Source organism: Raphanus sativus, chromosome 3 (assembly GCF_000801105.2).
Source record: "Raphanus sativus cultivar WK10039 chromosome 3, ASM80110v3, whole genome shotgun sequence".
Taxonomy (NCBI): domain Eukaryota; kingdom Viridiplantae; phylum Streptophyta; class Magnoliopsida; order Brassicales; family Brassicaceae; genus Raphanus; species Raphanus sativus.
Window position 1 is genome coordinate 24,064,679 of NC_079513.1, and position 20,981 is coordinate 24,085,659.

Consider the following 20,981-nt stretch of genomic DNA (forward strand, 5'->3'; position numbering starts at 1 on the left):
TCCAAGGCTCCTTTTCTCAGTGATCCGAAGAAATATCGCCGTCTGTTGGGGCGCTTGATCTATCTCTTGAACACGCGTCCGGAGTTGTGTTACTCAGTTCACTTACTGTCACAGTTTATGCAACAACCCACTGAAGAACATTGGTCTGCAGCGCTTCGTGTTGTGCGCTATTTGAAAGGCTCGCCAGGTCAGGGAGTTCTTCTCAGATCAACCGATGATCTCACTCTTACCATTTACTGTGACGCCGACTGGAGTGGCTGTCCTCTGTCTCGACGCTCCTTAAGTGCATGTGTGGTTATGCTTGGTGGCTCACCGATTTCTTGGAAGACAAAGAAGCAAGATATGGTCGCCATGTCTTCTGCAGAAGCGGAGTATCGTTCGATGGCTGTTGCATTAAAGGAAACAAAATGGATTTGTCGGTTACTAAAGGAACTTGGTGCAGAGCAACTTCAGCCTACACGTTTCTTCTGTGACAGTAAGGCCGCTATTCATATAGCTGCAAATCCTGTGTTCCATGAACGTACCAAACACTTGGAGAGGGACTGTCATTCAGTTCGGGATGCAGTCATTGCAGGCCTCATTGTCACTCAACATATCAGTTCTGATTCCCAGATAGCAGATGTTTTGACAAAGGCATTAGGACGAGTACCGTTTCAGTCTATCATGTCCAAGTTGGGTGTGATAAATCCACACGCTCCAACTTGAGGGGGAGTATTGGGGATATACATTATATATTTGTGAAGATAAGTACGGTTGTTATGATAAGTACATATCTTATAGTTAGATAAGGTCAAATCTCATGTCGAGATTGTGTGACGACGTTGTATATAAACACAGCCATTGGCTTTCTAATAAGATAAGCAATTTAGAGTACACAAATCTACAGATACTGCTCGTACTAATTACTAAACTATTTGTTGACAAAAAAATAATAAGTACTAAACCATTTTTATCAAATAAGCCAGAGAGAATGAATAATTCAGCAGAGATAGAAAAAATAGATTTCATGGTGAATTTTTTATATATAAATCGTATAGAGTTGCGTAATAATTGATCAAGGGTTTCTCGGTTTATACGGTACGGATCTAAACTGGTGAACAGAAGTCAGAAGTGAAGGTCTTTTCTACTCTTTTTTCAAAAAAAAAGGGTCTTTTCTACTTTTTCCTCTTCTTTCTGAGCTTTGATTGTATTTAAGAAGTCCCATTAAAGAAAGACTGAGGTGTTGTCTATGTCGAGAGTGGTCGAGAACGAAAATAGATGAAACTTAGGGTACACAATAGTGTCAGATTGGAGAGAAAATACAGAGGTGTAAACCTCTCTGCATAGAGAAGTGCTAAAAATATTAAATGCAACTTGTCAAATTTTATGTTTTTCTTACAATTATGAATTTCCTGTTAAAAGGTCTACTGATCTTTTAATTTCAAATATTTGCCTTTATTGATTATAAATCTAAAATAATATACGTAGTCCTAACTTTCAAAGAATTTTTCAAACATTTTTCTTTTGCAATTTCCTTACCGTTGATGATATTGTCTTGTTATTTTTTCACGAGCTGCTTAGTTTGTTTTATCGTTCGTACATGCATGTCACTTTAACTGAGCGTAAGGCCCAGTTTTAGTTTCAACAAAACTAAGCAGAGTCCGCCCAGTTTTAGTGTCAACAAAACTAAGCAGAGTCCAACTCTGTTGTACCAAATGGCAATAAACCCATGAATGAACCAAGCTTTTACCAAATTCAAGAATCCGTGGACCAAGTTTTTAGCATACTAATTACAAAAAAAAAATTTTAGCATACTAGATGATTTTTTCGTGTTCATGCGGCTGTGATAAACATTTTTTGCATTTTGAGTTTTAAATATATAAAACCAAATATTTTTAATTGCATTTTTTCAATTTATTGTAATTTGTAAGTATATTTGGTATTTTTATAATGATTTATATGTTGTTTTGGAAAAAAGCAATATCATATTATCTAAATTTAGTTTGGATCAATTGGCAATCATAATTTTACTTTTTAATCATTTAATTAGTTATTTAATTTAAAATTAGTTGTAACATAAAAGGATTATGATAGGATCAAATGATCAGTATATGTTCCATAGTCAACTTATATTATTTAACTCTTTTTCTTTTAGAATTATTTGATATATATGTGTATATATATATAAATTAAAATTTAAACAAAATATTTAATGTAAACTTTAGTTTTGAAACTAGAATATTTTATTTTTATCATTAATAGAGCGGAAACTAAGTAAATACAATTATAGAAAAGGTAAACTACAAAGTGAAATATTAACAATTTCATTATGCATAATATTTTTAGGCCATTTAAAATATCAGTGTATTAATTATTTTAAGAACTAAAGTGATCATGAAACGTTAGAAACTAATTTTCAGATAGTATAACTGTTTAAGACAGTTTTTTAATATTATTTTATTTTAGAATAAATATATTAAAAAACTGTTTACAAATGTTTTGAATCACGTTCATAAATAAATAAATATATATATAGGTCTTCAATATTTTATTTTATGTATATTTCCTTTTTATATAATTTAGAGAACATTATTAAAAATGAAACTAAAGCTAATAATCTAATTTAGAATACTATTATAGTAGATAGGAAAAATTAAATAACAATTATTTTATAAAAAATGTTTTGATCATGTTCCTATATATATCTTCAATATTTTATTTTATGTATATTTCCTTTTTATATAATTTAAAGAAGTATCTCTATAATAAATAGGAAACTAAGGCTAATAATTCAATTTAAAATACTATCATGAAAAAAGAAAAAAGAAAAATAGAAAATCTTAATAATTATATTATACGTAATAATTTATATTCATTAAGGTAATTATCTTTGTAATTAATCATTCTCAGAATCAACGTGACACGATAAATAGAAAACTGACTTTCTCTAATAATATTATAGAGATATAATATAGCTAGAATTAATTTCATACTAGAAATGTAGAAGTTATAACCAGCATCTGCAATAGTATGAAATCTTTAATCTTTTCTCTGGCAGCGTGCAATAGTATGCATGAACCAGTAGACTGCATGAACTAGTAGACTAAAACTCTCGGTCTTTCACTACCGGATACAAATATCAACTATAATACATAATCAACTTTTCTACAAATAGACAAACACTATGCTCATGTGGCTTGGCTTGAATCAGTTCAATAGTAGAACTGTTGAAGTTATAAGTTATAACCAGCATCTGCAATAGTATGATGTATTAAACCTTTTTTCTGGCAGCATGCAATATTATGCATGAACTAGTAGACTAGAAATCTCGATCTTTAACTACCGATTCAAACATGAGTTAGTTGCCTGGCTAACATGAGGCAGCAACTTTTGTTTAAATAGGCAAATACTATGCACTGAAAAAGAGAAAGAGGAATTAAATATTTAAATAATAATACTCATCAAAAGACAAGATAGTAAATGCCCTGAGCAAGAGGGAACGTTGAAGAGCCACACAAATTCGAAAGATGATGAGATGAGAGGATAAGAAACTGTGCAGAGGAGTCCAAATTAGAAAAGGAAGAGACATGTCTACTCTTTACTCAAAACTGGTCCACGTTAATCTCGCCTCTTCTCCATTCCTTACGAATTTTGTTTCAAATATCTTTCTATACAAAAATATCCCAAAAAAGCGACTCCTCCTCCTAGATATTTTGATTTCTTTAAAAGACCATTGGGAGCTTCGAACAGTTTTTACCATTCTAGCTTCAAGTTCTTACCATGTTGTGCATTTGCCAGAATTCAAACCTTGGCAGTAGTTCAAAACACTGATTCGAGAATTTCTTTAGAAATATAATGTATGCATTCACCATTAGCATATTTTGAAAATGATTAAAAGACTGCCACAGCCGTGCTAGGGGGTATACTTTGCATGAAGCAGATGATTACTTTTACTCTTCTCCTAGTGGAATGGAACAAAACTTTCTTAAGAAGTTAAGTTTACTGAAAACGAACCATTTATCATCATTCTCCAAACTGCCAAAAATCTCTGACATGTTGCCCCATACAATACAGCCATGTGGGCTTTTCCCCGCGTACGTACACCCAAAGTTCACATGCATGAAAAGGAAAAAAAAAGTTCACATGCATGCAAAACTAAAAAAAAAAATATCTCCCTAGCTTGCTTCAAGATCCTCCTCACGTTAACCATATCAATATCTTCTAGGTCTCTCTCTATATATAGTAGAAGGCTTATCTTTCTGCATCATAACTTCACTCTCTAATAATCTATAAGAAAATGAAAATGATAATCCATATTTTCTTCACCCTTTCCTTCGTTTCATCCATATCTTTTGCCTCAGTTCAAGACTTTTGTGTAGCTGATCCAAAGGGTCCCCAAAGCCCATCAGGATACTCTTGCAAGAACCCTGACCAGGTCACCGAGAATGACTTCGCATTCTCTGGTCTAGGCAAAGCTGGAAACACTTCCAACATCATTAAAGCTGCAGTGACTCCGGCCTTTGCTCCTGCGTTCGCAGGCACCAATGGACTTGGCGTCTCAATGGCTCGTCTTGACTTAGCCAGCGGTGGTGTCATTCCTCTTCACACTCATCCCGGTGCTTCGGAAGTTCTTGTAGTCGTACAAGGAACCATTTGCGCTGGATTTATCTCCTCTGCTAACAAAGTTTACTTGAAGACTCTCGAGAAAGGTGATTCTATGGTGTTCCCTCAAGGGCTTCTTCATTTTCAGCTTAACTCTGGGAAGGGTCCTGCATTGGCTTTTGTTGCTTTTGGAAGCTCCTCTCCGGGGCTCCAGATTCTATCGTTTGCTTTGTTTGCAAATGACTTGCCTTCAGAACTTGTTGAAGCCACTACGTTCCTTAGCGATGCGGAGGTTAAGAAGCTTAAGGGTGTGCTTGGAGGAACTAATTAAGCTTCTCTTTTGTTTTCAAAGTTTTCTTGTGTGTTTTATCTCTTTAAATTCAAGTTCGTCTGCCATTCTGATTTTTATTTTAATGGTTTCTGTGTTGTTATTGATTTCAGTGCTTCATTTATAATCACTTTGGCTTGAACTAAGGAATAAACATTCCATTGCAGACGTCTAAGATGGTTCTTAACTATCACACTGAATAAACCATGCACATAACATTATCTTTACACTGAATAAACAAAAATTATATCATAGATCCTGATTTTTGATATCTGATTTTTTTCTTCATATATATATAATTTATAGAAAATAAATTATAAAATTTTTAGTTTCTAAATTTATGCAATCGTCAAATTCCAATTTTAATTTTACAACAAAATTAGTCAAAGAATTTTTCTTTAAAAATTGCTTTCTGAAACATTTTCGGAAATCTTTGTTTTTCGAGAAAGTACAATTTACAAAAAAAAATGTTGTATTCACAAAAACACTGAAAATAGCCATAAAAGACTCACAACTGTAAATATCGCCATAGGTTCGAATTTTTTTAGCCACCCATAAAATATACGGAGTGCCATGGATCTGGTAGGATTAGTCTTTAGATCTATAAAACTTTTGAGATCTCCACGGTTAAAAAAAAGTCAGTTTTAATTATACACCAAACTTAAAAAAAAAATGTTTTGAAAATTGCTTTTTGGAAGATTTTTGAAAATTTCTACTATTATAAGTTTATGCCGCCAATTTTCTTTTATTCTGTGCTTTCTCATTTCTCATCAAAGCATGATCTTCACATTCGCTTGATTCTAGTTGTATTGGAAAAAGTTCAATCCTATTATCGGGTTAGCATTTGAAAAAGAAGATAGCAACACAAAAGAGACCGACCACGTCAATCACCATTATGGGCCTCGTTCCATAGACATCAGAAAATTCATAGATTCAGTAGAGATGATAATCCGTTATTTTACCGATAAGATTGGGCTAGATATCTGGGCCCTGGAAGAGTCCACTCAGATTATACAAATCAAAAATTCAAAAACCAGGAAAGAAAAATAACAATTAGGTGTCATCATCCTCGTGATTTTTGACTGGTTGTTCAGAGACTTGAAACTGAAATCAAAGTGCATATACCAAACATTCCAATCCTCTTTTTTTTTTGATATCAAAAAGAAGACAACGAGGTTACAGGGAGGGAGGAGAAGCTTTCACACTGAAGAAGCTCCTGCGCTTACACATCACATCTCTTAAAATCAAAATCTCCAGATTGGGGGAAAGAATATGATTCAACCCTAGTTTCAAGCAAACCTCCCCCTTCTCTCTCTTTCTCTCTACAAGTATCTGAGATTACAGTTAAACTACAGAGAGAGAAGAATACTGGAAAATGACGAACCACCGACGCGCTCCTTCTTTCAATCCGACGACCGAGGAAGACAATGCTATGTAAAAGCTTTTCAATCCTGTTAATATGTCTTCCAGCTTTCACCATTTTTTTTTACATCGTTTTATTTTCTTGTGAATTATAGGTTTCTTGATATACTCCACGAAGCTCCTCTCTTCGGTCACCGAGAATCTAGAAGTCTTGTTGGAAGCTGCGTTTACCTACTCATACTGGCAAGTGCTTTCGAACTGATGGATGGATACATATCCTTTTTTGAGAGATGATAAGAAACATGCATGCCTAACTATTTGTTACTATTATTATGTAGGCAGCTTATGCTGTTTTAGCAGCAGGAGCACCGTTGATACTCCAGCCTGTACAGTCTCTTATCCCATCTCTGCTTTGCAGCTCCAATGTTGCTCTTTTGATGTTGACAGGTAATCCTCAACCACACTATGTAGAATCAATTTTGGTATACTAGTACTGCCTAGGAAATTTGTTATTTGTTAATACATCATTGTATTGGGTTCTGCAACAGGTATGTTTCAGCAATATTTTGTCAACCAGGTCCAGAAAATACGCTTGCAGGTAACATTTTTTCTTTCTAACGGAGTTGATAACTGCTCATTTTTTTATTTCTTTTGCTAGCGATGTAGACATAGGTCGGTATTCTCTAGTGTTGCTGTAGTTATTTCATCTGGTGACCTTCTGAGTGAACTTGCTATTACAGGGTTATTACAGTTTCAGCCAGAAATTGAAACATGTAGTTCGTCTGCCGTTTGCCATCATGGCATATGGTAATTTTAATGCTACTTTTGCACTCATATTAAATATATCTATTTCTAAACTGACTCCGTTTTGTTCTAGGAACTGCATCTATGCTGCTTTTCATGGTTTGGAGACCATATGTCAGCGTTCTTCCCATTTTAACTGTGCAGAGGTCTGCACCTTTCTTTTTTACATACATTAGCTTTTGTTTTGGCAAGGTACAAAACGCTTACGATTGCTTTGTTGTTTCAGGTTTATCATGTCTGTTGAAGCAATTTCGGCTGCTTCGTTTATGATTGTATTTGTTGGTAAGCTTACGGTCTAGAAAACCATTTTCATACTTTTGGCATGCATTCAGCATTACTTTAGTACCTCAACTAGAGCAATATACTGCCAAATCTATTCAGCTATTAGGCTTTATGTTTTTTTGTCTTCATTTTTCCTTACCATGATTGCCAAGTGCGAATATAAATCAGTTTGTGTTTGTCATGTGTCTGGTCCATAGTGATTAACTGAAATAAATCCATTGCATGTGTACTCTCTTGCGATCATATGCATGGTAAATCACCATAGAGTGTCTTTATATGTACGCTGCCTATGGTTTGTGGTTGAACATCAAGATTCAGGAGATAATTGGAGTTCCTTTGAAAATATCTGTTCTGGGTTCCAGTATCAGAACTTTTCTTTGTTCGCATAGAGCATTCTTTTGGCATCTTTTGTTACATTATTCTGCTAGTTGCTTTTCCGTACTAATAGATTCTATAGCTAGTTTATTATGCAGCTCTTCCTTATATGTTTTTAATAATGGTAGGTTATGTTCGCCAGTATAACTCTGTGAACTCTCAGCCCGATGTGTTAAATTCATTATATTCTCCTCTTCAACCAGCTGCTTTGGAAGGATTGAGGTATTTATTTCACAATCACACTGGAACTTTACTCCTTGTTTTCATGAAAATTTCGCTCAAGTTTTACTTAGTTTTGTTTTGCTTGAAAAAACAGATACCATGAAGCCGGTCGACTTTCTGACCAGCAGATGGCACTACTGCAATACCAGCGCGAGAATCTCCATTATCTCAGTGAAGAGGTGAGAGATTACATGAATCGTTTTTCATGCATACTTTAAATTTCTGAATCTTGATGCTCTCCATAATTCATCATCTACCCGAATTTTCTGAATAATCCCATGTTTTTTGCTAGAATGAGTTTCTGACCTTTTTTTTTTGTGTATGCATTCAGATTCTACGTTTGCAGGAGTCGTTAAGCAAATATGAAGAGTCCAATGGTACTAGCACGCCCCAGGTTTGAACTTGCTCCGTTGCAAACTGACGAATTGTTTTCTACTCTTCTGTGTTTTTAGTTTTGCAATTAACATATGTTAAACTTTCAGGTTGATCTAGCACACCTTGTGGCGACGCGTGATCAAGAATTGCGGACACTTTCTGCTGAGGTAAACCTCCCTTAACAAGATGAGACACTTGCAAAGTCACATCACTTGGTTAATTTTTCTTACAAACTTGGTGGAAGATAGTTTCAAGGCTAAAACACTTTTTTTTATCTAGCGTATTTGAACGAGGGAGGACGCTAAATGAAACCGGTATGTTTTGTAGGTGGATCAACTCCATTCTGAACTAAACCTCGCTCGATCTCTGATCTCTGATAGAGATAGAGAGATACAGCACGTCCGAAGTACCAACAATCAGGTATCAATCTAATCTATTAACATAAGAATTTATGAGAACAAAACATATTTTCCTCGAGGAATCGCCATCACAGATGTTTTTCCATGAAAATCTTTTCAGACTTGCAAGAAGTACACATTTCTGGAAGTTTTTTAATTTGTTTCGACAAGAATTGCTCAAAAGAAAAATTCATTTGTCTTTTTTTGTTTGTTTTGTGTTTTGTCACAACTCGTGAAACAGTACGTAGCAGAGAATGAGAGGTTAAGAGCTATTCTGGGAGAGTGGAGTATGCGTGCTGCTAAGGTACAGTACTCTCTCTATCTTTAGTTGTAAATGTTGTAGGAATGCATTATGCATATGATTGTGAGAGTCTATGTCAAGTAGTATTATAGTATGTGAACATTCTTCAAGTTATTCTCGTTTAAAAAATCAATTTTGTAACAAATTAAATGGGATATATATATATATATATATGTGTGTTTTCAGCTTGAAAGAGCTCTGGAGGTGGAGAGGATAACAAATGTTGAATTGCGGAAGAAAGTTTCAACTCTGAGAGAGCAAAGGCAGATGCAATGAAGAATAGTGTTCGTGGGGAATACGTATATTTGACTCATGAGGCATTGGGGGTTTGTAGACATATATATGTTTGTGACATTGTTTTGTAAGATATCTTTGATGATATACTTTCTTGAAATATTTGATTAGAATGAAATTTCGAAAAAAAAAAATAGAGAAATATGTAAAAGTATAATTTTCCTTTTTAACATCAAAGTATATATCCTTTTTTTTAAAACTGTACATTATTATTTTTATTGGGTTCAGATTTTTACATAATTTATTTTACCAATTAAATGACTTGTTTGGTATGATGATAAAGGAGAAAAAAAAATTAGATTTATAACTGTGGAAAAACAAAAGAAAGACGGATTAAGGAACCCACTATATAATAATAAATAGCCCAAGGCTTTCTCTTATATATATAAGTAGTCTGTAATCAGATTTTCAATTATTTTCTTATCGATCGATCGTCTGTTGGACTTTTGTTAGGGTTTTCGTTTTTTTCTCAGAGATCAAAATCGATGGCTTCCCTGGATTCCGACGTAAACATGATCCCTGCAGGTGAATCCTCCAACCCCGTCGTCCCTTCGAGCAAGAAGGCAAAGAGATTCGAAGTTAAGAAGTGGAGCGCGGTTGCTCTCTGGGCTTGGGGTAATCACGAGGAGCAATCCTTAATAATACTATCTGATTGAATATGCGCTTTGATTGATGGATTGATGTTTGTGGTTGACAGATATAGTTGTTGACAATTGCGCTATCTGCAGAAACCACATCATGGATCTCTGTAAGTCACAAATCGATGATGAATCAGAATCAGAATCAGGAGATTATTATTGTATGGTTAGAGGTTAAAGATGGTTCTTGTGTGTGTTTGTAGGCATTGAATGTCAGGCTAATCAGGCAAGCGCTACGAGTGAGGAATGCACCGTTGCTTGGGGTGAGTCTCTTTGTTTTCGTTAACTCTCGTCTCTCTTTGATTTCTCTGCACTCTTTGCTTCCTCTGTTTGAAACCTGATCAACCAAAAACTGTACGTTTAGTATCTTAGAGTGCGTTTTGTTAAACTTTGACATTGAAATTTACTTCTGATGGTGACATGTTTCCCAGCAATCTAACTGGTCAATGAGTAGTGCACTTGTTAAGATTAAGGTAGTTTATATGGATCGAAATATACTTGTTGTGTGCGTCCTGCAGGGGCTTTTATATAAACTCACTTGCGTCACTTATTTTTGTATCTCTATTGCTTGATGTAATGAGTGATGATGAGAATCTTGTTAGCCTGAAAAAGTAGATAGGGAACTTTTTGTTTTCATTAAGAGATATATGTCGATATGCGAGACACACATTGAATCCTCAGTCTTTTATATAATGTCCTGTTTAGGCAACTCAATCAAAATACATAAAAAGATGTTAGTGCCTTTTTTTTTATAATTAAATACTAACCATTGTTTCTACTTGTACAGGGGTTTGCAATCACGCCTTCCACTTCCACTGCATCAGCAGATGGTTAAAGACTCGTCAAGTTTGCCCTTTGGATAACAGTGAGTGGGAGTTCCAGAAATATGGTCACTAATCCTCCCATCTAATATATATAAGATATCATCATGTTCACTTCGCTGCGGCTTATGAGATACTCAAACTTCTTGTTTTCCTTTTCTGTTTTTTTTTTTCCCTTGCTGTGTGTGATTTACTTTCACTGAATCTATTATTCTTTTTACTTCGGTAATATCTTTAAAAATTTTAAAATTATGTAGTTCCAACTTCCATTAAGTATTGCTTAAGACTTTCATCATCTGCTGTTAAAGAAAAACAAACTCGTATAGAATGGGTACTAAATCATGTCCCCACTTTCACTAACAAGTCTCAGTCCTCTAGCCACGGCCTATTTCAAATTACAATTAGTACGTTCAGACTGCCAGTTAATGATTATCCAACGTGAATTCTTGATTAATATGAATGAAAGATTTGCAGCTGGAAGGAAAAGGGAAATTTCCACTGGGTTGGATATAGTTGTGTCGCCAGATCAAAGAAGCTGCAAAACAAAAAAAAAGAAACGCAATCAGATGCTATACATTGTTTTGACCAAAATATGGCTCAACAAGTATGGAAGTCCCTCTAATACAAACCTTCCAGCACTGCCAATAAAATCAGAGCATACATGCGCTATTGCTTAGGATCATCGTCAAAAAGACTACCAAAGCGTCCACCTGGAAAAAAAAAATACTCTTGTTACTGAAGAGGTTCTTAGATAACACCATGAACATTGATTAGTCTTCCCATGGTTTGTTTTTGTACCAATAAGAAGACGGCCAAGAGCTCCAATGCCATCCTTGGATACCCATCTGAAGTACGAGAGAAAAGCATAAGAAGTTGGGGGAAGAGCAAACAAACAACCAGAGATTTGCATTTGGAAGAAAAGAAAACCTGATGGCAGCAGCAGGAGAAGATCCATAGAAAGAGCCAACGCCAAAAGCCTTGAGAAGACTAGAGGTGACTAAGACATTACACATCCAGCAGGTAACATTGGGTAGGGAACTGCCAGAGCATGTAGTCCAAGTAATCATCTGAAACAAACCCTGTCATTTTTTACATAACTAGAGAGATTAAACTCACTGAATCTACATCATATACATAAATAGGATCCTACAACCAAAAAAAAAAAGAGAACCTTAATGTCATGGAAAATGTGAACCTTAATATCATGGACTCTGGGACGATCCCACTACTTGCCCTCATATCTGAGCTGGCACTGCGTACTACATATGATGATCGGAGACTTAAAGTTTGAATAATTCCTTTTTTTATTATTTCGCTTTCGTAAGACGTAAATGTTCTCATCTTTCGTCTCTTTCTCCAAGCGACACATGTAATATATGTTTTTGCTGTCAAAGCTTCTGCGACATTGTGAACTCTAAGACCATATGACATAACTAATGCAAGATAGTAAAGTTTATACCTTCGTTTGAAATAGTGCAATGACGAATTGGTGTCTCTTCTTACAAGGAAGGCTCTTTGTCGGTTTCTTGTAGAGGTGATGAAGCCTCTAGTTGGTGTTTGGGTTTACCAAGAACCTGAGCTTGGGAATGTTGTTTATGTAATGACTGGCTTCTTGTCTGTAGTTGGTTGCGCCGCATAATCTCACAAGAGATTGGTCTTTGGGTGTATTTAGAAAATTATCTATCCACATCCAATCTTATTGGGGTAGTAGACAACTACCATATCGACTACCAACCAACCAAACTGATAAATTTTTCAATTTAGATAATAAACTGGTTTTCAAAATACACAATTGCTTCCTACATGTTAGGCAACTTAACATCTTAAGCATCACAAGTAAACACTAATAGTTATCGCTAAGATCATCATTGTAAACATCAAAGATAATCGTAACAGTCCTCCTCATCTTCCAAGTTTTCTGCTCCGCTTCCTCTTGCAAAGTCTCAACTTTCCAAAGAAAAATACAAACATCATCATAATCATATCACATTAGCGTCTGCTGTTAAGCATTTTCAAGTACCTCTTCTTCCACCTCTCTCAGCCCCCTTTGCAAATGCCCCTTCTTGTGCCTTCCATTCTCCACGACTCACTCTGGTTAACAAACCACCTCCATCTATCATTCCTTCCCAGAGATATGTACATTTTACTCATGCATCTTTAAGAGAACCGGGAAAATGGTACCATCACTAGTCCAGTTCTTTGCCAAAAAGAAGGTAAAACCTCTCTCCTTTTGTAGATACTTCGTCGTCATCTGATGAAATCACCACGATGTTTTTTGGATAATCCGGACGTTTTTTGGACAATCTGGAGGTGATTGCATGGTGAACTTTTTTATGGATTCGGGAAACACACTCTGTTTTTCTCTATTTAGTTCTCACAAACGAAGGAAGAAGACAAAATATTGAAATTTCACGTTTTTTCTCTGTTGAAAAAGTAGTGATTACTTCAAATTTTAAAATAGCTGGACTTTGGAGAGTATTATGAAATTTAAGGTCAAATAATCTCTGAAGTACTATGAAATTTAAGAAAAAATCCCATCCATTTTTTTTTTCTTTTTGTAGAATCTTTCCATATAAATAAGATTTATTCCAAATCTCTTCACAATATTTTTTTCAATTCGACCCAAATTTTAAAATCCACATTTCAATACATCCCTTTTAGAGAAATTCATATCCTATCAAATTTATGTCAATTCCTTTAAAATCCATAAGAAAAAGTAAACATGAAAATTGTATAATGCATTAAAACCTCATCAAATCTTATAAACTACCGCAAAAAATGCTATTTATGAGATTCTATTAAATTCCTGGATCGAATACCACCCCTAAGTTAGTGGGGGAGTAATAGAAAAAATTAGGTAAAGAAGTTCAAGAAGAGAACGTGTAATAAATAAGAAACCATAAAAGCTAACCCCAAAAAAGTGACGCAATGAATTGGTGAAATGAGCCAATAAAGATTTGCATGTGTGGCTGAACAAATAAGAAAAACAAATAGGTTAGACTAAGTTTTCAATTCCCAAAATCTACCTTTATTGTTGAAGCAACATTTATCACATAGCATATATTGATCTATCTACATGTGATCTACTTATCTAAGACTTCGAATGGTAAACGGTACCACAGTTAACAGTAACAAAAATTTCTATATATATTATATATCTATATATTTTTATAATTGTTATAACCGCACCGCAATTAAACCGTTTGTCCCGCATCATTCAATTCGCAGCCTAAGAAAAGCAAAGAATATTTAAATATTTTATACAAACTCCAAAACCGTGAGCGATTAAAGACAATGCATCACTTTATCAAAGCTCCGTTCTAGTCTCCAACCCAAAATAATTTCTTTCTAGAATGAAAGATTTTTAATTTATCAGTTAATAAAGTGTGTTTGTTCACAAATTAAAACAAAACACTAGTGCTAAGAAATAAAGAAAGGAATTTTGAAAAAAAATTCAAATTATTTAATAGTAAGAATGTAATTTTTAAAATTATTTAATAGTAATTTGTTAGAACATTTCCTTTTTAAAATTTTTTAAAAAATATTAGTATTTTTTATTTAATAATAATTTTATTTTCTAAAGTCCTAAAGAAAAATAATTTTAAAAGATTATTTTTTTAGTAGTTTTACATTTTTAAATTTTGACATGTGTTAAAATATCTCATGATTAGTAAAATATATAACAAGATGATAAAAAATATTTTTTTATAAAAACAAATTAATGTTAAAATTATTTAATAATATTTTCTCTACTTTTTCTTTTAAAAATTATGTTTAACATTTTTTCAAATAATATATGAATACTAATTTTTTCGTTTTCTAAATTTTTCTTCTAAATTAAAACATCAAATGGGCTCATATCTAGTATTATGAAAAATAAATGTAGTTATCTAAACTTTTAAATTATATTTTCATATATTATAAAAATAATCATAGTTACGAATATAATATGTTTGCATCAAGTTATGAATCATATTTTGTATTAAATATATATATTATAAAAATAAATGCAGTTATAATTATATATCCTATTATATTTAATATATATAACTAAATTTAAAAAATTAAAAATATATAATATGAGAATATGTTTATAAAATGTTAACTAATTTCATTAAAGATTTAAATAAAATCAAATTAAAAATTTAAAATAAATCTGAACAAAACAAACTACAAACAATCATGCTATGATTTTATCTTTTGATTAATAAAAACTAAAATATAAAAGAATGTTTTGTATAAAATAGTAGTATTTTTAAATTTAAAATTTATTATTGCTTAGCATGGCATAAGAAAAATAGTAGAGATGAAACTGTCAAATTTTAAAAACAGTAGTCAGTTCAAAAAAAAAAAAGTTTTAAAAACAGTACCCTGGTATACGACCGCACAACTAAGGCCAATTTGATAACTCTCCGGCCCAGTACCTTAGTTCACGACCGCACAACTAGGCCAATTTGATAACTCTCAGGCCCAGTATTATTCTAATAAGACCGACTTTCTGGCGACGTATATATATCTAACCAATTTGATAACTCCCTCTCTTCTTTTTCTGGTGCCGTTCTCTGACTCTCTCCGTTAGCACAATGTCCAGGTCGATAGAGATGGCACGCGCTCGTTTTACCCAAAGATACGCAGGTTAAAGATGTATCATTTGATTAGATTTAGTGGTTGATCAGATTTTGTCTGTCTATTGATTAGATATACCGGCCGATCTGTTTGTTATAGTAAAATTAGCATCGATCTAGTCGATTCAATTCACGATCTGATTGTTTTTTTTTGAAACGTTGCAGCGGCCAACGTGGGTGTATTCTGGGACATCAATGATTTCCCCATTCCCGATTATCTTGATTCATATGCCTTTTATGAAGATGTGAAAACAAGTCTTCAGGAGAAGGGTTTTACTGGTAGCTTTTCATTACATCTATACGCAGATGGCGATCCCTACATGCCTGCCAGATTGGTAAACCGATTTCGGTGTCCCGAACTTGGAGTCAGTTACCTTCAGGTGTGAATTTCTGTTACTTAAACACTTTTTTTTTTAATGTTCTTGCTAATTTCTCTGCATTTTCTTTTGTCAGGTGGTGAATTTTGTAGAGATTCTTGGATGCTGTTAGACGTTCTTAAGTGGTCAATTCAGTATCCATCTTCAAATGTCATGATCCTTGCCAGGAATTTCAAAGAAGAAGCGGCAGTCAAGATTTCCTACCTGGATATTAGTCACAACCTCTTCTTAGCGTATGATCTTCGTACCGAAAGCCCTGAATGGCTTTGCTCTTTCTCTATTAGACCTCTCTCTATGAGACCTCGAAGTGCACATCTGATGATGCCGACGAAGACTAAGATATAATTCGACTCTTTTCTCTCCCTTTTCAGGAAATTCGACTCTTTTCTCTCCCTTTATCAAAATATTGTAATTATTATTTCCAAATAAAATAAAGTAACATTTTCTTAACTATTATTTTCTATAAAAGAACTTATGTTATAGTAAAGTATAAATTATATATATATATATTATATAAATTAATTAAATTGTAAAGAGTTAATTGCACAAAATAAAATATTTAAAAAATTAGAAACTACTTAGAAAATTTCTTATATAAATTATATAAAATTTTAAAACTATATAACTATTATTTTCTGTGTGTTTGTTAGTTACTAAATCTTTTTGGGTGAAAAATGTTTCTTTTAAAATAACAATTAATAACTTTTTGAAATATATGAATTTTTTTTTTTTTACATTTTTTTCAAAACTTATAGCACAACCACATATTCCACGGAATCAATTGCTTCTCCTAACTTAAATTTTAAGAATTGGTTCACTACATTTTATAATAAATTTTTCATCAATTTTCATTTTTTCAAACACAATTATCATGAAAATTTACAAAAAAATTGAATAACACGAATATTTAATAGAATTAGAATATCAGTAAATTGAATAACACAATAATGTAAAGTATAGAATGATTTCAAATACTTTTTAAAGGCTTTTCGAGTAAAGAAATGTGGAAACTCTTTTCATGGAGAACCCTTCTCGACCAAAGATGGGAATCCCAATCATTTTTGTGAACACCAATTTTAAAATACATGATCAAATAACACAAAAAATTAAAAGAGTTAATGATTTACATAATTTTAGTATAACAAGCTTTTTAGTTTTCCTTAACAAAAGTAAGCTGATTTTTACAAATGAAAATTTTTCAATAAGTATCTTTGAGAAAACTTCTTATGAACTATTCTTTTGTGAGATTTGCAATTGCAAAAATAACCTAAATAGAATACTCTTATGTAGAACTCTTTTTTTAGGAAATATTTGTAGAAATTTTCTATGTTAATGTTTATTGGACTTTTATGTCAATGTCATAAAAGGTAAGGAACTTGGGCCTAACCCTACAAAAAAAGGAAAAACGGTGACTCTGCCACGCGTGTGAAGTCTTCCCGTGATCATCCACGTGTCCACTCCAACCACCGCTCGAGACACGCGTCTCCTTTTCACAAACGTCGGAGAAAAGATTCCGGTCGCCGACCTCCCGTATCGAACCCATCCAAATACTCCATCTCCGTCCTCTTTGCCGACGAAACCCACCTCCAACGACTGTATTGGAGGTATAGAGTGATATCGGTGCTTGAAACCGAATGAAAACCGCCGAAAGACTTAAACAACGCTTCATTGGATCACTTCCCCGGCATGTGCCGTCTTTAACGCATCCGTCTTCATCTTCACCAACCCCTTCCATCGGAGAACATCCCTCGATAGCAATCGAGACATACATCCTCCATCGAACAACATCTACCGCCGGCTGTCATCACTAGAAGATAAGCGACGACGCTAGAGTCAAAGCCAGACGGCTTCATCGGATAAGAACGCCGCCAGAGTCAAAAAGGGAAAAAAACCCAAGCTGATACTATACAAACATAAACTATAAACATAGGGCTGGGCAAAAATCCGACCCCGAAAAACCGAACCGAATCTGATCCGAAAAAGTAGCACCGAACCCGAACCGAAATTGATTAAATATCCGAAGGGGTTCAAAATTTCGGTATTTAAAGAACCGAAACCGAACCCGATCCGAACCGAAATATTTTGGGTACCCGAATGTATCCGAAATAAATTTATATACTTAAATATATACATTATTTTTATATATAATGTATATTAAAAATATTAAAAATATATAAGATACCTTTAAGTTTTCCAAAATACTCGGAAAATATATGCAAATAATCAAAAGTAAATGTTTAAAATAGTTAAAGTATACTGAAAACACCAAAATAGTTAAATATCTATTGATTCTTTATCCAAATATTCAAAGAAAACCAATTTATATGTTAAATTAAGGTATTTTGACATATATGTTATGAAAATTTATATGTAATATATTATCTTTCTTATAGATTTTGAAAATTTAAAGTATATAATGAATTTTGAAAATTTAAAAACATTTTAAATGGGTTATCCGAACCCGAACCAAACCCGCAAAGATCCGAACCGAACCCGAACCGAAATTTAGAAATACCCAAATGGGGCTGAAATCTTTGACCCCGAAAACCCGAAACCCGAATGGACTGAACCGAAACCCGAATGGGTACCCGAACGCCCAGCCCTATATAAACAAAACGCAAGTTGGACCGATGGTGGCTGTAAAAGCCCACCCGTCGGCCGGAATCTTAAGTCACGGCGAGTTGTTTTTTCTTTGAGAGAGGTCGGAGCGAATTTTAGAGAGAGAAATCAAATACAACAATCTTGATCTCTTAATTTTTGAAATTATTTAATAGTAATTTGTTAGAACATTTCCTTTTTAAAATGTTTAAAAAAAATATTAGTAAATTGTTTTATTTTAGTAAATTGTTTAATAGCTTAGGACCGCACAACTAGGCCAATTTGATAAATTTCGGCCCAGTATTCTAATAAGACCGACTTTCTGGCGATATTATATATATAACCTAGTAAATAGAGTCTTTGTAGCCGCAAGCCACAGATTACTCCCTCTCTCCTTTTTCCGGTGCCGTTCTCTCACTCTCCCCGTTAGCACAATGTCCAGGTCGACAGAGATGACACGCGGTCGTTTTACCCAAAGATACGCAGGTTAAAGATGTATCATTTGATTAGATTTAGTGGTTGATCAGATTTTGTCTGTCTATTGATTAGATATACCGGCCGATCTGTTTGTTATAGTAAAATTAGCATCGATCTAGTCGATTCAATTCACGATCTGATTGTTTTTTTTTGAAACGTTGCAGCGGCCAACGTGGGTGCCAACGTGGGTGTATTCTGGGACATCAATGATTTCCCCATTCCCGATTATCTTGATTCATATGCCTTTTATGAAGATGTGAAAACAAGTCTTCAGGAGAAGGGTTTTACTGGTAGCTTTTCATTACATCTATACGCAGATGGCGATCCCTACATGCCTGCCAGATTGGTAAACCGATTTCGGTGTCCCGAACTTGGAGTCAGTTACATACCTTCAGGTGTGAATTTCTGTTACTTAAACACTTTTTTTTTTAATGTTCTTGCTAATTTCTCTGCATTTTCTTTTGTCAGGTGGTGAATTTTGTAGAGATTCTTGGATCTTGTTAGACATCCTTAAGTGGTCAATTGAGAATCCATCTTCAAATGTCATGATCCTTGCCAAGAATTTCAAAGAAGAAGCGGCAGTCAATATTTCCTACCTGGATATTAGTCACAACCTCTTCTTAGCGTATGATCTTCGTACCGAAAGCCCTGAATGGCTTTGCTCTTTCTCTATTAGACCTCTCTCTATGAGACCTCGAAGTGCACATCTGATGATGCCGACGAAGACTAAGATAGAATTCGACTCTTTTCTCTCCCTTTTCAGGAAATTTGACACCTCTTTCCGTTTTTTTTCCCAAGGCCATACAGACTTCACACAAAGGTATGATCTGCTCTTTTCATCTAAACCATTTTTTTATTAGACTTCATTTAACCATCTTGGTTTTTTATTTATTTTAAAAAAAAATAATCAAATTGTAATGCGGTGACTTTGCAGGTCGTCGTACACAAGTCTTCTGGGATGTCTCGGATTCCTCAAAACTTGAAGTTTTGGATCCCCGAGGGGTTGCTGCCCATATCAGTGGAGCGCTTGTTGGTAATGGTTACTCTCTTCCTCTTTGTAGTACTCTCGTCTACATTGACGAGAACACCGTCTCACCTGATACCTTATCAAGATATGCCCATGCTAATCTACTTTTGCATCCAGTCCCCAAAGGTAATAATTCTTGAATTATTTTTAAGCTATTTTATTTTATTGTATAAATAAATTTATTCTGTATCATTGACTTATTTCAGGAAACAAGTTTGCTAGAATGCATAGTATTGCACTCGACTTGCTTTTCCATGCAAGGACTTGTAGTGAACCATCAACTCTTCTCTTACTCTCAGAAGACATCGATGAGGATCCTCTGTTCTCAACAGTTCTTGATTTCCTGCAAAGGAAAGGTTTCAATATTGTTGTTCAAAATCCTAACCCAATAGTTGAACTTCCTTTTCATCCAAATAATTATGTATTTGATGACATTAGCCCGAAATTCTGAATTAATTTGACTATAACTAATGTAATTTGAACAACAATAACTAATGTATTTGACTACGTATTTTACTCTTTTTTTTTTTGAAACACTTGTGAAAACATTATGACTTGGAAATTGTTGAGGAATATCCGATTTGTGGGATATTTGCTTTTTGTTCTGAACTTACAAAACTTAAAATTGTATTTTACAAAAAAAAAAATTCTTACTATCAGTTTAGCAAGAATATTGATCTCCTATGTATGTTATGGTTTGCTCTCGAATATAGAATTACATCTATGAAAAATAAATATAGCAAATGTTATTTTGAAAAAAGGAATCATATTATTTTACAATCTTTTTGTTGAAATTAGATTAGCATAAATTAATTTGAAATATAATTTCCTATTGTAGTGGAATCAATATAATTTTTTTTTTTTTTTTAAAAAACTTATGGCTAAGTGTGTCATTTGTATTTTTTGGTGAAATAAGTTACCATCTCATTGACCATTTCCAAGAACTAAGAGCGGAGGCAGGGTTATTAACAATTAGAATGTATTGTAAATTTGTAATACTTTAAAATGTTATAGGAAGTGCTGTGCAGTGATTTGTTTGTTTAGTTGTGTGGTTTATAAACACAGAGGGAGGGGGAGGGGGAGGGGGGGGAGGGGT

The 20,981-nt window shown here is 33.8% G+C and overlaps 5 protein-coding genes across 6 annotated transcripts; all 5 read left to right on the forward strand.

Annotated features, from left to right (window-relative positions):
- The first annotated feature begins 4,235 nt into the window (after positions 1-4,235).
- Positions 4,236-5,084, forward strand: LOC130509504 (germin-like protein subfamily 3 member 3). Its single transcript, XM_057005623.1, has one exon. The coding sequence runs from the start codon at positions 4,277-4,279 to the stop codon at positions 4,910-4,912; it is 636 nt and encodes a 211-aa protein (XP_056861603.1). The 5' UTR covers positions 4,236-4,276; the 3' UTR covers positions 4,913-5,084.
- Positions 5,085-5,965: 881 nt separating this feature from the next.
- LOC108846166 (protein FIP1) lies at positions 5,966-9,536 on the forward strand. Its single transcript, XM_057005205.1, has 14 exons — positions 5,966-6,343; positions 6,427-6,518; positions 6,614-6,718; positions 6,820-6,869; positions 7,012-7,078; positions 7,149-7,221; positions 7,302-7,357; positions 7,861-7,954; positions 8,049-8,133; positions 8,286-8,348; positions 8,437-8,496; positions 8,657-8,749; positions 8,969-9,031; positions 9,215-9,536. The coding sequence occupies exons 1-14, from the start codon at positions 6,285-6,287 to the stop codon at positions 9,302-9,304; spliced, it is 1,050 nt and encodes a 349-aa protein (XP_056861185.1). The 5' UTR covers positions 5,966-6,284; the 3' UTR covers positions 9,305-9,536.
- Positions 9,537-9,713: 177 nt separating this feature from the next.
- On the forward strand, positions 9,714-11,076 carry LOC108846167 (RING-box protein 1a). Its single transcript, XM_018619390.2, has 4 exons — positions 9,714-9,937; positions 10,020-10,070; positions 10,164-10,223; positions 10,748-11,076. The coding sequence occupies exons 1-4, from the start codon at positions 9,808-9,810 to the stop codon at positions 10,855-10,857; spliced, it is 351 nt and encodes a 116-aa protein (XP_018474892.1). The 5' UTR covers positions 9,714-9,807; the 3' UTR covers positions 10,858-11,076.
- Positions 11,077-15,315: 4,239 nt separating this feature from the next.
- LOC130509351 (uncharacterized) lies at positions 15,316-16,234 on the forward strand. The gene is made up of 3 exons (XM_057005208.1): positions 15,316-15,416; positions 15,572-15,786; positions 15,860-16,234. The coding sequence occupies exons 1-3, from the start codon at positions 15,365-15,367 to the stop codon at positions 15,893-15,895; spliced, it is 303 nt and encodes a 100-aa protein (XP_056861188.1). The 5' UTR covers positions 15,316-15,364; the 3' UTR covers positions 15,896-16,234.
- Positions 16,235-18,708: 2,474 nt separating this feature from the next.
- LOC108846168 (uncharacterized) lies at positions 18,709-20,414 on the forward strand. 2 transcript variants are annotated; one of them, XM_057005207.1, is made up of 6 exons: positions 18,709-18,867; positions 19,023-19,253; positions 19,327-19,483; positions 19,622-19,678; positions 19,793-20,011; positions 20,092-20,414. In XM_057005207.1, the coding sequence occupies exons 1-5, from the start codon at positions 18,816-18,818 to the stop codon at positions 19,839-19,841; spliced, it is 546 nt and encodes a 181-aa protein (XP_056861187.1). In that variant the 5' UTR covers positions 18,709-18,815; the 3' UTR covers positions 19,842-20,011; positions 20,092-20,414. The 2 variants fall into 2 exon arrangements, with proteins under 2 accessions (XP_056861187.1, XP_056861186.1); XM_057005206.1 differs by having other exon boundaries at positions 19,327-19,678.
- The last annotated feature ends 567 nt before the right edge of the window (positions 20,415-20,981 follow it).

Excerpts from the sequence above, each read along its gene's own strand:
- LOC130509504 (XM_057005623.1), top strand. The coding sequence starts at position 4,277 with ATGAAAATGATAATCCATATTTTCTTCACCCTTTCCTTCGTTTCATCC.
- LOC108846166 (XM_057005205.1), top strand. The coding sequence starts at position 6,285 with ATGACGAACCACCGACGCGCTCCTTCTTTCAATCCGACGACCGAGGAA. Across the intron at positions 7,955-8,048 it reads GCTGCTTTGGAAGGATTGAG|ATACCATGAAGCCGGTCGAC; the intron begins GTATTTATTTCA and ends TTGAAAAAACAG. Across the intron at positions 8,750-8,968 it reads TCCGAAGTACCAACAATCAG|TACGTAGCAGAGAATGAGAG; the intron begins GTATCAATCTAA and ends CTCGTGAAACAG.
- LOC108846167 (XM_018619390.2), top strand. The coding sequence starts at position 9,808 with ATGGCTTCCCTGGATTCCGACGTAAACATGATCCCTGCAGGTGAATCC. Across the intron at positions 10,071-10,163 it reads AAACCACATCATGGATCTCT|GCATTGAATGTCAGGCTAAT; the intron begins GTAAGTCACAAA and ends GTGTGTTTGTAG. Across the intron at positions 10,224-10,747 it reads GGAATGCACCGTTGCTTGGG|GGGTTTGCAATCACGCCTTC; the intron begins GTGAGTCTCTTT and ends CTACTTGTACAG.
- LOC130509351 (XM_057005208.1), top strand. The coding sequence starts at position 15,365 with ATGTCCAGGTCGATAGAGATGGCACGCGCTCGTTTTACCCAAAGATAC. Across the intron at positions 15,417-15,571 it reads TTTTACCCAAAGATACGCAG|CGGCCAACGTGGGTGTATTC; the intron begins GTTAAAGATGTA and ends GAAACGTTGCAG. Across the intron at positions 15,787-15,859 it reads TTGGAGTCAGTTACCTTCAG|GTGGTGAATTTTGTAGAGAT; the intron begins GTGTGAATTTCT and ends TTCTTTTGTCAG.
- LOC108846168 (XM_057005206.1), top strand. The coding sequence starts at position 18,816 with ATGTCCAGGTCGACAGAGATGACACGCGGTCGTTTTACCCAAAGATAC. Across the intron at positions 18,868-19,022 it reads TTTTACCCAAAGATACGCAG|CGGCCAACGTGGGTGCCAAC; the intron begins GTTAAAGATGTA and ends GAAACGTTGCAG. Across the intron at positions 19,254-19,326 it reads AGTCAGTTACATACCTTCAG|GTGGTGAATTTTGTAGAGAT; the intron begins GTGTGAATTTCT and ends TTCTTTTGTCAG.